General features: G+C 41.1%; 1 protein-coding gene across 3 annotated transcripts in view; it reads left to right on the top strand.

The window, feature by feature from the left end:
- The first annotated feature begins 1,061 nt into the window (after positions 1 to 1,061).
- LOC141917856 (junction-mediating and -regulatory protein-like) overlaps positions 1,062 to 13,428 on the top strand; it is a 97,409-nt gene continuing 85,042 nt past the window's right edge. For 2 of the 3 annotated variants that reach the window (XR_012621481.1, XM_074811450.1), the window contains exon 1: positions 1,063 to 4,252. Coding sequence is in view for 2 of the 3 variants with exons in the window: in XM_074811450.1 (XP_074667551.1) it covers positions 3,347 to 4,252 (906 nt within the window). In the remaining variant the exon portion in view is untranslated. Of the gene's footprint in view, positions 4,253 to 13,428 lie in introns of all 3 variants that reach the window. The other variant, XM_074811452.1, reaches the window with a different exon arrangement.

Here is a 13,428-nt window from a genome sequence, read left to right as displayed (position 1 = left end):
CTTGGAGACCATCCAGGGATAGGAATGACTTGGAGTACTCCCTACCTTAAAAGTTCTGGTGCTTGACCCATTTCTTACAAAACAAATATGACATCAATTGAATACCTAACCTTACATTTCAGCTCACTAGCAACAGAATGCTTGTGGCTCTCAAAAAGCTTTGGCTCTTTAAAATGTAATAATCCATCCTGTCAGCTGAATAACTGCTACTTCCAACAGCCCTGGTTTGTAAGGTTAACTAGGCCTCTCATGTATGCAGTTTCCAGGTTAGCAATGGGATCCACATGTACTGAAGTGCCACATCCTTGGCAGCAGCAGCTCACTTCTCTCCAGGCAGCTTGGGTTCTTTTTGGAGACGCTCCCCAGTAGTTGTTTCAGTTGCTGCAAACTTGTCACCTTTTTAAAGTGTTGGACTCAACAACAGGTCAGGCTGATTGGGTGCTACCTAACCCACTTCTTAGTGATGAAGTGTACACTCCACCACAAGTCCTGTTCAGAAGGCAACTACTAGCCTTTAAGAATGTGATTTTAATTTTTTGCTGTTTTGTTTGGTAGAGATCAGTGATGTATTTCCTTTAACCACCTTTAAGAACAAATCACCAACATCTGAAAAGCCTGTCCTTTATATTTTTATGAATGAAAAGTTACGCATGTCCCAAAATACAGAAGTTACTATGAAGACTATTCAGTGCTTCTTGATAATGTGATTTTGAAAAACTGATATTTCCTTGCAAGTTTTTGTTCCTATAAGTTTTTTAGCAAGATATAATAGCTCAAGAGCTGATGGCATAGCTTTTCTGCTGCATGAGAAGAAGCCTATCTGAAATTTGATTTTAGCTGAGTGATTTTCAGACTAGTTTTCAGCCAGCTCATAAATGTTACATTTACCTAATATCTGCTTTAAATCATACCAGCTTGTCCCTCCACTGAGAACAACCAGGCTAATACCGCTTCAAAGACCTTGGCCTCTACAGTAACGTACCTGAAATACTAGGACTCTCAGCCTCCTTTGGCTGATGGGAAATTTTGAATCCATGTTTAATTCTCTAAGCCTGGAGATATATATATATACACACACTGTCACATCTTCCTTGTTTAAATTTTTCTTTCATGCAGTACTGAAGACAAAATTGGATTGCTGCTTACATTCATCCACTGAAAATTTGTTTCCGAACACCTAACAGAAAGGGACTACATTTCCTCCACCAACATAGTCTTTGCTTGCTTGGCCACTTCTACATGGATATAATCAAATCTTCCAGATAATTTCACAAGTGCTTTGATCTGATGCCTAAATTTACAGTAATAGAAAAGAATGTTGTTCTCTGAGATGTACAGCATACATCACCTTCAGAACACAGATATGGTCATTCCTCTGGCTGCTGAGCCATAATTTCCTTCTTTTTTCTAACATCTGTGACTTTGGGTATTAATAATAATAGACATAACTGTGATTCTCCTGAACATACAAGGTTGCTTTGTTAATGACCAGAGAATGTTTGGATTGCCAGAGGCTCTCCTCAAATACTCTAGCTTCCAAGGACAGGATGCTAGTCAATACAGTAACTTTAGAAAAAAAGCTATGACTCACTCTGCTTCTCTGGCAAACTCAACTGAGAGTGTTTTATTTCCCCAGTGCTTCCTCTAATTTGGAGCAGGACAACAATATCACAGATAGGCCAATGCATATTGTCTACTGATCTTATTTTGATGCAAGTATTTCAGGATCATTATAGTAAGAAATATTTTTTCATTTATACAAGAACAGAAATAGAATATCTTGAAGATCACCAAGAAACCAACCATTGGCCTTAGAATCTCAGGTGACTAATCATTCCCTTCAGACATGCTTATGAGAGTTATTTATGATGGCTTACCTATGTGCTCTGCAATACACTTGGAAACCTCCAAGAGCACTGCAGGCATTGCCAATTCTTAAGTAGGACAGGCCAACATGAGCATAAAATGTTAATTTATAACAAAAAGTTAACTTCAGTTATAAAATACAGAATTGCCCCAAACAGCTATTTTAGACTATGCCCTCATCTCCAGGTCTTGTCACAGATGCTGCACTCTTTTGCAGCCTAACCACAAGTACAAACTTCTGCTGCATGGCATACCATTAGGTGCTCTTGATAATCGATCTTTGAAATACTTTGGTTCAATCTCTAGTCAGAATTAAGTCATGCAACTAAAGCTGCTGAAGCACCACATCCTTTCCTGTAACCATGCATAAAACTGCTTTAGGGAACATGAAAAGCAGAAACAAATCCTCTGCACATATCACTTCCCTGTGAGAGGATTTGTTGCCTTCACAGACCTCCATACTTAAAAAAAACCCTAGTAGCTTGGGGGCAGAGGCCCTGGAAAGAAGCACTAGCTGGCTGCAGGCTAGTAGAGAGTGGTCAAGGGAGCTGGTGTGCAGGGCTACAGAGGCCAATAGGCTCCACCGGTGTGACGGGCTGACAGGGAGTTAACAACAAGGCCAGAGCCGCGGCAGGGAAAGCCAGCGCTGCCTTAGAAGCTGCCCGAAGCAGAGGCTGCTGCCCCCCAGCCTGCCCCCGAGAGCCACGGTACAATAGAGGAGGCAGATTTCACCCAGAACAGCCCGCTTCCGCCAGGCAGCCACCGCTCAGCTAACCCCAGGGGAAGTCAGATAGCAGCAGTCCCATTCTCTTTCCCTCCCGCAGAGCCTCCCCTAACAGCCGCAGCCCAGCACATACCCTTCCCAGCATGCAGCACACAGCAACCAAACAACCGCGTTGTACATCCAAGGGAAGAGGCGGTGCCCTAACCACCACGGGACAGCGAGATGAAAAAGCAGGAGATCGCGGGCGTGGCCGGCAGAGAAGGGATGAGGCGGAGCACGAAGCTCCGTCCACTCCCCTCCGTCGAGGGAACCAGGGCGACAGCCAATGGGGAAGACGCCCCGCGGGATGGAAAGGCGGAGCTTCAGGAGGCCGTGGGGCAGGGCTGGAGCTGAGTTGCTGCAGCGTTACCGCTGCTTGTAAATAGATCTCGTCTCTCGTGACGTATCTCTGTGGGGGTATTATCCGTTGTGGTGGTAGGTTAATGATCCCAGGCAGCGGGCGCCGAGCAGAGAGGAAGTGATTCCTCTCTGTTATTTCTTCTCACCTCTGCCGTCTCGGTCGGGATCCAGCATATCCTTCCCCCCTCAAGTGCCTTCCCCGTCCCTCCATCGTTAAGATGGCTGATGGTGGGCAGTGAGGCGGGGCTGTGGAGAGCTGTTACCGGCCGGCGCGCGGCAGGGCAGGCAGGGGTGGCTGACGGGACCGGACAGGAGTAGGGTGTGTGTGTGCGCGCGCGTGGAAAGCCGTGCAGCACCATGTCCGCCTTCGACCTGGAGGAAACGTTGGAGGCCGACTGGGTAGCCGTGAGGCCTTATGCCTTCCAGGAGCGGGATAAGCACAAATTCGTTTTCATCGTGGCCTGGAACGAGATCGAGGGCAAGTTCGCTATCACCTGCCACAACCGCACGGCGCAGCGCCAGCGCAGCAGCTCCCGCGGCCTTTGCCGCGGCGGCCCTGCCGGCCCTGAGGCTAGAGCCGCCCCCATGGCCGACATCACCACGGTGAGTAGGGTCCCTGCCTGGGGCACGGACTCCGGCCTGCCGCGGGGCACCTCGCGTCCCCGCGCCGAGGCGTGGCTGCGGGGCTCCGAGCGGGGTGCGGTGACCGAGGCGCTGCTGAAGAGCCCGCTGCGCGCCAAGAGCAGCCCGGCTCGGAGGCCGCTGTGGGGCCTGGAGGCGGCAGGTGCCGCCGAAAAGATCGAAGCGCTGAAGCTGGGGAAGGAGGAGGCGGCCGCCGCGCTGTCGCTGCCGCCCTCGCCGCTGCAGGCAGCCGAGCCGGCCGCTCCCGAAGCGGAGCCCGCGGGGGAGGAGTGCAGCTGGGCCGGCCTCTTCTCCTTCCAAGACTTGCGGGCTGTGCACCAGCAGTTGTGTTCGATAAACTCGGAGCTGGAACCCTATCTACCTGCCTTCCCCGAGGAGCCCTCGGGCGTGTGGACGGTGCTATTCGGAGCCCCCGAACTATCCGAGCAGGAGATGGACGCTCTCTGCTATAAACTGCAAGTTTACTTGCGCCACAGCTTGGATACCTGCGGCTGGAAGATTCTTTCGCAGGTGCTCTTCACTGAGGCTGGCGACCCCGAAGAGTATTATGAGAGCCTGAGTGAGCTGCGACAAAAGGGGTACGAGGAGGTGCTGCAGCGGGCCCGCAGGCGAATCCAGGAGGTGAGGCTACTGCATGGTCCAGTGTTACCTTTTCCTTACTCTATGACATCTTATTTAATTGTTCTCTCCAGCTGCTCCCCTCTACCTTTGCAGAATTAATCGATCCATGGGACAAAGAAAAGTACAGGAAAACTGCCTAGTTATTAAAAAAAAAAAAAAGCAAGCTTTGAGAATCAAAGTAAGAAAATGAGGTTTAACCTTTTCAAGGTTTTTAGGGTCAGGATTTAAGAAGGTGCAGATTTTCCTAGTCAGCTAAGTGTGGCTCAGTACTTTATTCTGTGCAATTGAATGTAGATGTTTGTGAACGAGAATCTGATGGATTTGGTAAGGTTGCTCACAGATTTTTGTTGTTGTGTTCCTTTGCCACCAGGATGTGTTGTAGTTTGAATTTTTCCGTTGAATGGGAGCAGCAACATGTGTTTATTTTGACAGTACAATTTAAGCATTTGAGGCTAAAAAGTTCTAGGTTCCTACAGGCTCTGGGTGCTGAATCTGCTATTTCAGGTGAGATGATTTTTTCCATTGGAATCGGAGTGACTACAACTTTTGTTCAGCTGGTAAGTTCTTAGAGTTGGGATTTTAAAAAGCAAGCTATCTAGTCCTAGCGAGTATTTACTGCATTGCCATTGCTAGTGTCTGACAAGACTTGCATGTTTCAGAACATGCCATCTCTTATACCATATACTGTTTAGACAAAAGTAGTTATCAAAAACTCCTCCTCCTGTGGACCGAGGTATATGAGGACCCAGATTTTCCTAGTGAAAAAGGAGAATTTTGCACTTGTTTTCATGTTTCGGTGGCCTTGGTCCAGAATGTACCTGGATCTAAGTGCAACTATGTGTATGAGTCATGGATTTTTTATTTTTGCAAACACCATCTAAATTCTATTGTATGGATATATATCAAGTTTGGCTGCTTCAGCTGCCCACATATCCTATCGATATTGTCTGTTCAAAAATGTGTGGTGGTAAATGTTTTGGTTTTTACTTGATGGAGTATGTTTGCTGTTTTTGATGTCATAGTTTTGAGTCTTTGTAGGATTTGGGCCCAGCTTTTCCTTAGTGACTGGAGTTACAGAGTATGAGAAAATTGGGGTTTTTATCAGTGATGAAATCATGATAAGGGCATCTCAATGTAGCATTGTCAGGTAGAAGTTTATTTCCAAACTGTTGTGTTAGGATATATCATTGTGACTTTTCTTTTTTTTTCATGGCTGTTTAAAGGGCTGAATTAATCATTAATTTTGGTATACAGCCAGTAATTTATCTAATAGTCTTCTGCAGTAGTTTTAGTCCCGAGAATATGAAAGCATGTTGTCATCCACTTTTTGACTGCAGGAATGCTTGGGAGTGTGTGCTTAGATTCACTTGGCCTTCAGCTCAGCAGTTTTCATAAGGAGCTGAGCAGGACAAGAGAAGTTCCTGTTAAGCATGTGGAGTTTGGAATCCGGGTACCTAACTCGGTGCATGGTGTTTCTGAGGAAACTAAGTCAGAATTACTGTGTAGGAACTATTTGTTTCTTGGAGAATCCCAACTTCTGTTTTGCTGATAGTACTGGTGCTAACAAAACATAAATCGGTTATCAAGAGGCAACGTAAGCTTTATCCATCAGGATCTCTTAAACTACAACATCTTATTCTCTGTTAACATTCAGAACTTGGTACAGACAAAATGGCAGAGTATATTTGTGTATTTGACTACAGTACAACCTTCCTTTCCCATGATAACCAATCCAGTCATGTACCTAAAGTCAGTACAGCTGTATTACTGTCAGTTGTGTAAATCAATTCTTCTTTAATTAAAGGTAGTTTATGTTTAAGAAACCAATAGGATGATCTGCTCTTTCTCTTTTGGCTCTTGAATTTCTCTTTTCCTTATCTGTTAAGGGTTTACTTAGTCCACAGTGAACGTCTTTCTTTTAAGCAAATACTGATATTGTTTGTCACTGCAATTCTAAGCAAACGAAGCAATGGATGATGAGTATTGCTAGGTATTTCTGAAGTAAAGGTTTTTCATACTTTCAAGAAAACCTACTGAATCAACGTTTCATCTCTCACTTTAATTTACTTTTCCATCTGTACTTGAAGTCTGCCTGTTAGCTGTTGGGAATGTTGTATTCCTGCAGTTTTAAATGATTTTACCTCTTATTAGAACTTTTGGGGAAAAAGGGAAGGCATTGAGCAGCATTGGCAACCAAAATAGTATCAAGGAGCATAATGAATATGGAAGGATTTAATTAATATAAAATTGTGCAAAAAAACCCTAAGTTTAAAACTCTAAGACTTTGGCTTAACATTTCAAAATATGCTTCTGCGGTTTATAACTATTTCATATATCTCTTTTTCCAGGACAAATTCCTCTGTGCAGTTAGAATATTACTTGAGAAATGCTTGTGGTTTCTGTTGATATTATGTTCTTTGGGGTGGAGAAGCAAAACAAGCAACAAAACCTCCTGTGTTCATTGTTTCAGCATCTCCTACTTGGCCATCTGTTGCTTTCCATAAGTTACACACAAACCAGTTTATTTTCACAGCTGTTAATTGCTGCTCTTTGTAATAGGCTTTTTTTATCTTTGTCTCAATTATAAACCTTTAATAAGCCAGAAGAATGTTGCAAGTAGAAACAGATCCAAGATGAGGAAGAAAAGTAGTCGTAGAGGAACTGTATGACTTGGAATTAATTTCTACTGCACAATTTGCAGTTTTGAGATGGCACATCTTATTTTTTCAAATAAAACTATTAATTCTGGAATAACTTCTAAAACAGTTAATTTATGTTAAAGTGAAAAATTGTATCTAAAGGAGTAAATATTGTTCTACCTCATTTTTGAAAACTAATAAGCACTTGTTTGGAGCCCTTGTTCATTAAGTTTATGCATGTTTAAAAAAAAAAAAAAATCATCAGGTGCTCAGCTAGAGGTCTGAGCTCCCAAATAGAGACATGATACAGAATCAGTTAATGACCAGATAAAAAGATGTTGTTATTTCAACAGAGAGGATGCCACTGAATCCTTATTTGGGATTCCAGCTTCTTGGCCAGTATTTCTAAAATCTTAAACTTTGCATCTAGAAGGCAGAAAAAGTTATCTTCTGTACTCTTGTTACAACCATAATATTTATCTAATGTGCAGCTGGAGTCATTAGCAGTTATTTCTGGTTGCTACAAGTCCTAGGTTAATAAATATTTTAAAGGCTTGGCATTTTAAGCGTTGGAAGTTCACACCTGACTCCTACAAGCATCAAACCCAGTAGTAAGGATACTGCAATACATTTTCAGATAAGCAGAAATAAATGTGGAGTGGTTACCCCCCCCCTTTTCTGCAAATAATAAAAATCCAAGTCACACAGATATTTTGTTTTCAGATTGTTTCAGTGAGTTTCTGAAATGTGTTATGTATATGTAAATACATGTTACAAGTTAAATAATTATGATGTGATACTCATGGAAGACGTGGATGTAAGGTAGAGAGGGCTACCTTGACTTGAGGTTCTTGGACCCTTATAGCAGCAAGGATAATTAAATATGCAACATCTTAATCACATGGTGGATTTATAGTTGTTGAAAGTCTAAGGTGTGATTACATACCATTTTAAAATACATGCTTTAAAATGGCTTCTAGGAATTCAGTGTTTAAAGGACATTAGACCAGATTATCGCTGTATTTGCTTCTTTCTTTAGTCTGTGTATTAAAACCTTCTAAGTCCTAAGCAAAATAACAGTTTACCTTTTAATTGGAAGTCTTTTATCTTTTATCCCTCTTCCATTTGATATCTTCTTGAGTAAATGTTTGTTTTTTTTTCTACTGCCCTTCCCCTTTAATTTTGTTTTATAGGTAGCTGCAAATTGCTTCAGAGATGTATAGTCTTGTGATTGTGGGTTAATTAGATTTTTGGCTACTGCCTTTGTTTTTGTCAATCTTTTTGTGTTGTCTCTTTTCCAGTCTCAGTAGGATGCGTGTTTTGGATTTGAAGTAATTTTTTTCTTTTTTTTTTTTTTTCCCCTTTCTACAATGCACTTACAGCATACATATGTAGATAGACTTCATATATTCTATTAATGCCTTGTTAGTTTGAAAAGAGCTAGCTGAAGATGATGAATACTGCTGCTGTATCTGAAAACAATAGAATGCTTAAAATAATGTACATTTCTTCAAAAATGTACAAGTTATATGTACCCAAGGAAGAGGACATCTACTTGAAAAATTAGGTCCTCCTTGACAGAATTTGTCTTGCATGAAAAATAAGAGTACATTCTATAGAATATATCAATACTGTTCAATATGACTCTTAGTCAGTAAGTTTAGACTTAAATTTTAGAAACTCAAAACTGAGACTGGCAAGCTACTTAGTTCATTTCCCTATCTAAATACCTGGGAGGAAAAAAAGGAAATAAAATGCAATATATGCTCTATTTAACTGTCTGAACTGGGATTGAGGAACCATTTTTGTCTTCTAGTTGGGGGAGTATTCTGATGATGAGATTATTTTATTTGATATTCCTCTTCAAAATTGTAATTGTTTCTTTCCCTAGATGTAGAGATAGACTTTCCTCTATTTTTCTTTTCAAGTTCTTCTAGTCGATATGCAGTTGCAGCATCTTCACGTGCCAGAATATTTTGAAGAGGTGTGTACCACCTACATAATAAACACTCTAATCCATTGTGCTCCTTTGGATTCACAGCCCACTTCATTTCTTAGCTTTTAGAGATGATGCTGGGTTGTCTTTTCTTCATGTTTCACTTCGTTCTCCTGCATTTTTTCTCAATTTTTTCAGCATTATTTTCTTTAATTGAATCGAAGCCTACCTTCAAGGCTTTCAAGTCAATGTCTTTTAATATTGCTTTCTAAATTCAGTAACTATTTTTTCCCTCCATTTCTGGCTGAGATAGTATTACACGTGCAGTTTTAGAAGTTGAAAGCAGATTCATTCTAATCATTGCATCTTTTTGCACTTCTTTCTACAATATGACAGGACACTGCTTACAGATGATCGATGAGGGTTATGTTGTTCTTTATATATGTAAATATTGCTACCACAGAGCTGAAGAAGCTACTGAAAAGCAGAGGTTTTCAGAAATAGCTGCACCTACCATTTTTCCTCTTTAGGGAGGTGTCTTGAATCCCTTTTTAATATTAGTAGAAAGATACCATTGCAGTGCACCAGGAAATTGCTGTTATTGGTGAGAATTTCAAAGTGGGGACTTGATCCAACTAAAGATACATCTGTCAAACTTGTTTATTTTTTCAGGAGATGAAAGCTTAGCCATAAGGAATATGGTAGGGAGAGAAGAAAGATAGGATAGGAGGAGAGGGAAGGAGAACGATGATATTCTTAAGATACGTATTGAATAACTTGGTGATGTTATGTGTATATCTGAACTGTTGCTTAGAATGTGTGGTGGGTTGACCCTGGCTGGACACCAGGTGGCCAGCAAAGCTGCTCTATCACTCCCTCTCCTTAGCTGGACAGGGGAGAGAAAATATAATGAAAGGCTTGTGGGTCAGGATAAGGACAGGGAGATCATTCACCAGTTACCGTCACAGGTAAAACAGACTCGACTTGGGGAAAATTAATTTATTACCAATTAAATCAGAGTAGGATAATGAGAAATAAAACCAAATCTTAAAAAACACCTTTCCCCCACCCCTCCCTTCTTCCTAGGCTCAAATTCACTCCTAATACCTCCTTCCCCTGAGTGGCGCAGGGGGATGGGGAATGAGGGTTGCAGTCAGTTCATCACATGTTGTCTCTGCCGCTCCTTCCTCCTCACACTCTTCCCCTGCTCCAGTGTGGGGTTCCTCCCACAGGAGACAGTCCTCCACAAACTTCTCCAACATGAGTCCTTCCCACGGGCTGCAGTTCTTCACAAACTGTTCCAGCGTGGGTCCTTTCCACAGGGTGCAGTCCTTCAGGAACAGACTGCTCCAGTGTGGGTCCCCCGCGGGGTCACAAGTCCTGCCAGCAAACCTGCTCCAGTTTGGGCTTCTATCTCAATGGGTCCACAGGTCCTGCCAGGAGCCTGCTCCAGTGTGGGCTTCCCACGGGGTCACAGCCGCCTTTGGGTGCATCCACCTGCTCTGGCATGGGGTCCTCCATGGGCTGCAGGTGGAGATCTGCTGGGTGCAGGGGCACAGCTGCCTCACCATGGTCTGCACCACAGGCTGCAGGGGAATCTCTGCTGTGGTGCCTGGAGCACCTCCTCCCCCTCCTTCTTCACTGACCTTGGTGTCTGCAGGGTTGTTTCTCTCACATATTCTCACTTCTTTCTACTGGCTACTATTCCGCCATAGGTTTTAGTTTTTTATCCCCTTCTTAAGTATGTTATCACAGAGGCGCTATCACTGTTGCTGAATGGCTCAGCCTTGGCCAGCGGTGGGTCTGTCTTGGAGCTGGCTGGCACTGGCTCTGTCGGCTGTGGGGGAAGTTTCTGGCATCTTCTCACAGAAACCGCCCCTGTAGCCTCCCCTTCTACCAAAACCTTGCCACGCAAACCCAGTACAGCATGCTATCTGTGAAACAGGAGTTGGCAGAAGAATAAGGTTGCATTGTGGGATGTTGAGCCTGTTGCTTTAGCAGTTGAGGGTATCTTCTAAATAGAATCATAGAATATGTTGACTTGGCATGGACCCATAAGGATCATCGAGTCTAGCTCCTTCCTCTTCCTCCTTTATTTTCTCCAGAGAAGAATCAGCTATTAAGATTTGGTGATACAATAATTGTACTATGGGTGATTCTATAATGCCACGATGTATAATTTTAGTGCTGTACAAAAGCAAGAGAAGCAAATGAGCATGTATTGAACTCTGTACAGGAACCTGCACCTAGAACGTATTTTGCGATATTTGGGCAACTGGAATACTCAGGAGTTGCCATGAATATAACAGTTACATTGTTTCTTCTTTCTATCCCTGAAAAAAAAAACCCAAACAAAAAAACCCCCAAAAAACCCAAACAAAAAAACCAGAACAAAAACCAAACCCTAGCTAAAATCAATTAAGTTCATTTTTAAAAATTTGTCACAAGTTGTTAATTTACTATGTAGTAAAATCTTATAAATAAGATCTGCTGCTGTTGTAAACATTTTACTGTGTTAAAAATGGAGTGTCCAGAAGTTTTGTCCTGCTACTGGGGCATATGAGTCTAATAGCAACTGTAGGTTTAACCATGTAATAATCATACTAATGTAGATTAGTATGATTGAGAGTTTTTGAGGAAGGGAGCCAAAGTTAATATACATTGGAACAATTTATTTGAATTGCTCATGTATCTTGCATAGTACAAACATCACTGTAACCATTCAGAACAAAGATCTTTGATAGTTCACTGAAAATCCCTGCTTTAAGTGCAGTACTGTTTAATAACAAACATGCAAGAATGTTTTAAAATGGTGAAGAAAGAATTGTTGTGCTCTTACAGGAAGTAATAGTATAATCTCATCAGAAATCTGGTGGTGATATCTGCTAGAATACAGGTTAGTCTTTAAGAATAATTGTTAAAACCCTTGCATAATTTGAAACAGGATTATAAAAATAAAGAAAATAGTCCAAATTTGTTGGACTGGAGATTAGATGATCTCACAGTATCTTCCAGTCATAAGCTGTATAATAAGGGAAATGTAGTTTTGTTTTAATCGTTTTTTTTGTTGAAACTTGCCCAGTTCCCATTTTCTGAATAACTTGGGCCTGAAATATAAACCAAACTGTTACTAGTTTGTCTGAAGCCTTTATGAAGAATTCTAATGCACAGTGCTAGATTTTAACTTGGAATGTCTCCACAAATGTCTCCTTGTTTACTAGCTCTTGTTTGTCAACTGTGTCCTTCATTCCTAATAACCTCTTATTTGAGACTTATGTGCAGTTTGGATTTTACTTTTGGATTAACTCTTCTAGTCGTAGGCAGAAAGCCATTTTAATGTGAAGACAGCTTCCATGGCAAGCTAGTTTTTGAAAATCATCACCTGGAGCAGTTCAGAGTAGATGTAAATAGAATGCTGGTGGTGTATCTGCCTACAACTCAGCTGACCAGTTGCAAACATTTTGGCCGAGGTGGTTTTCAGTTAAAACCTCTTACTGGTAAGACCCTATCTCTGGATTTCCTTTCTTTCTATTCTTTTCTGTTTGTGGTATTTGTATGGTAAAAGTTATCAAATGTATACAATTTTCTTTTGTTGTTACATATGGGGCAGACAAACATTACTCATTCAGAAAAATTTGAATGCTTAGTGTACTATTTTTTGTAAATGAGTTGCTCCTGAAAAGGTGTCATAAAACACTTCTAGTCGTTCAGCAACCTTTTTTATTGTTTCTGAAAGTAAATTGAGTACCTCTGCTTTCTGAAGTGATACTGAAAATTGTTTGTTTTATACTTCTGTTATAGTACTTTTACAAATGCATTTGTAGACAAATGTTTATATGACCTTCTTTTGGAAAGAATGCTATGATATTGGTGTGAGGGAACTGGATGTTTCTTTTCCTTTGAAAAAAGTTGTTTGAATAATCAATTAGCATTTATTTGTGATGACTTGCAGACAATTTATATGGGTCATCTAAAATGAGCAGTAGCACAACTTTTCACATAACAGCATTGCATCATGGCTTGTTTTCAGCTACTTTAGGGGAGAGAGCATTATAAAGATTTTTTCAATAGCTTAGAATCATAGATTATTATGTTGAAGGAACCTCTACAGGTTTTCTAGTGGAACCCTATGCTTAAAGTAGAATTCATTTAGATTAGGGCTGCTTTTCTTAAAACCCAACCTTAAATAAAACTATGCTTTATATCTGTTTTAGGAAAATTTAAAAAAAGAAAAATAGTCTTTTGAGGAAGAAAATCTGTAGATAAGTTTTAGAAGTTTCTTAAAGTTTATAATTTTTCTACACATAGCACTGTGGCTTCAGAGTCCAAATTCTTCAGCCTTCAGTAGTGTGATATTTGTTTATAATCATCAGATGTTAGAATTTTAAATTGTACTATCTTGTTACTTCAGAGTAGTATAATTCAGCAAAAAATCCATATGCGGGAGGAGTTTAAAAAAATCCCTAACTACTTGCAATATTGGAGCAGTTGCAGAAGAGTTGAATTAATAGGTAAATTTTATGTATTATTTCAACTGTGTTTTGTTATGCTGCTTTATCATGCATGGATTTTATTTCTCCATAATATTTAAGCTGTGTATC

This window comes from Strix aluco, chromosome W, assembly GCF_031877795.1.
Source record: "Strix aluco isolate bStrAlu1 chromosome W, bStrAlu1.hap1, whole genome shotgun sequence".
Taxonomy (NCBI): Eukaryota; Metazoa; Chordata; class Aves; order Strigiformes; family Strigidae; genus Strix; species Strix aluco.
Note: the sequence above shows the minus strand (reverse complement) of the source record. Positions and strands in the feature narration are given on the sequence as shown.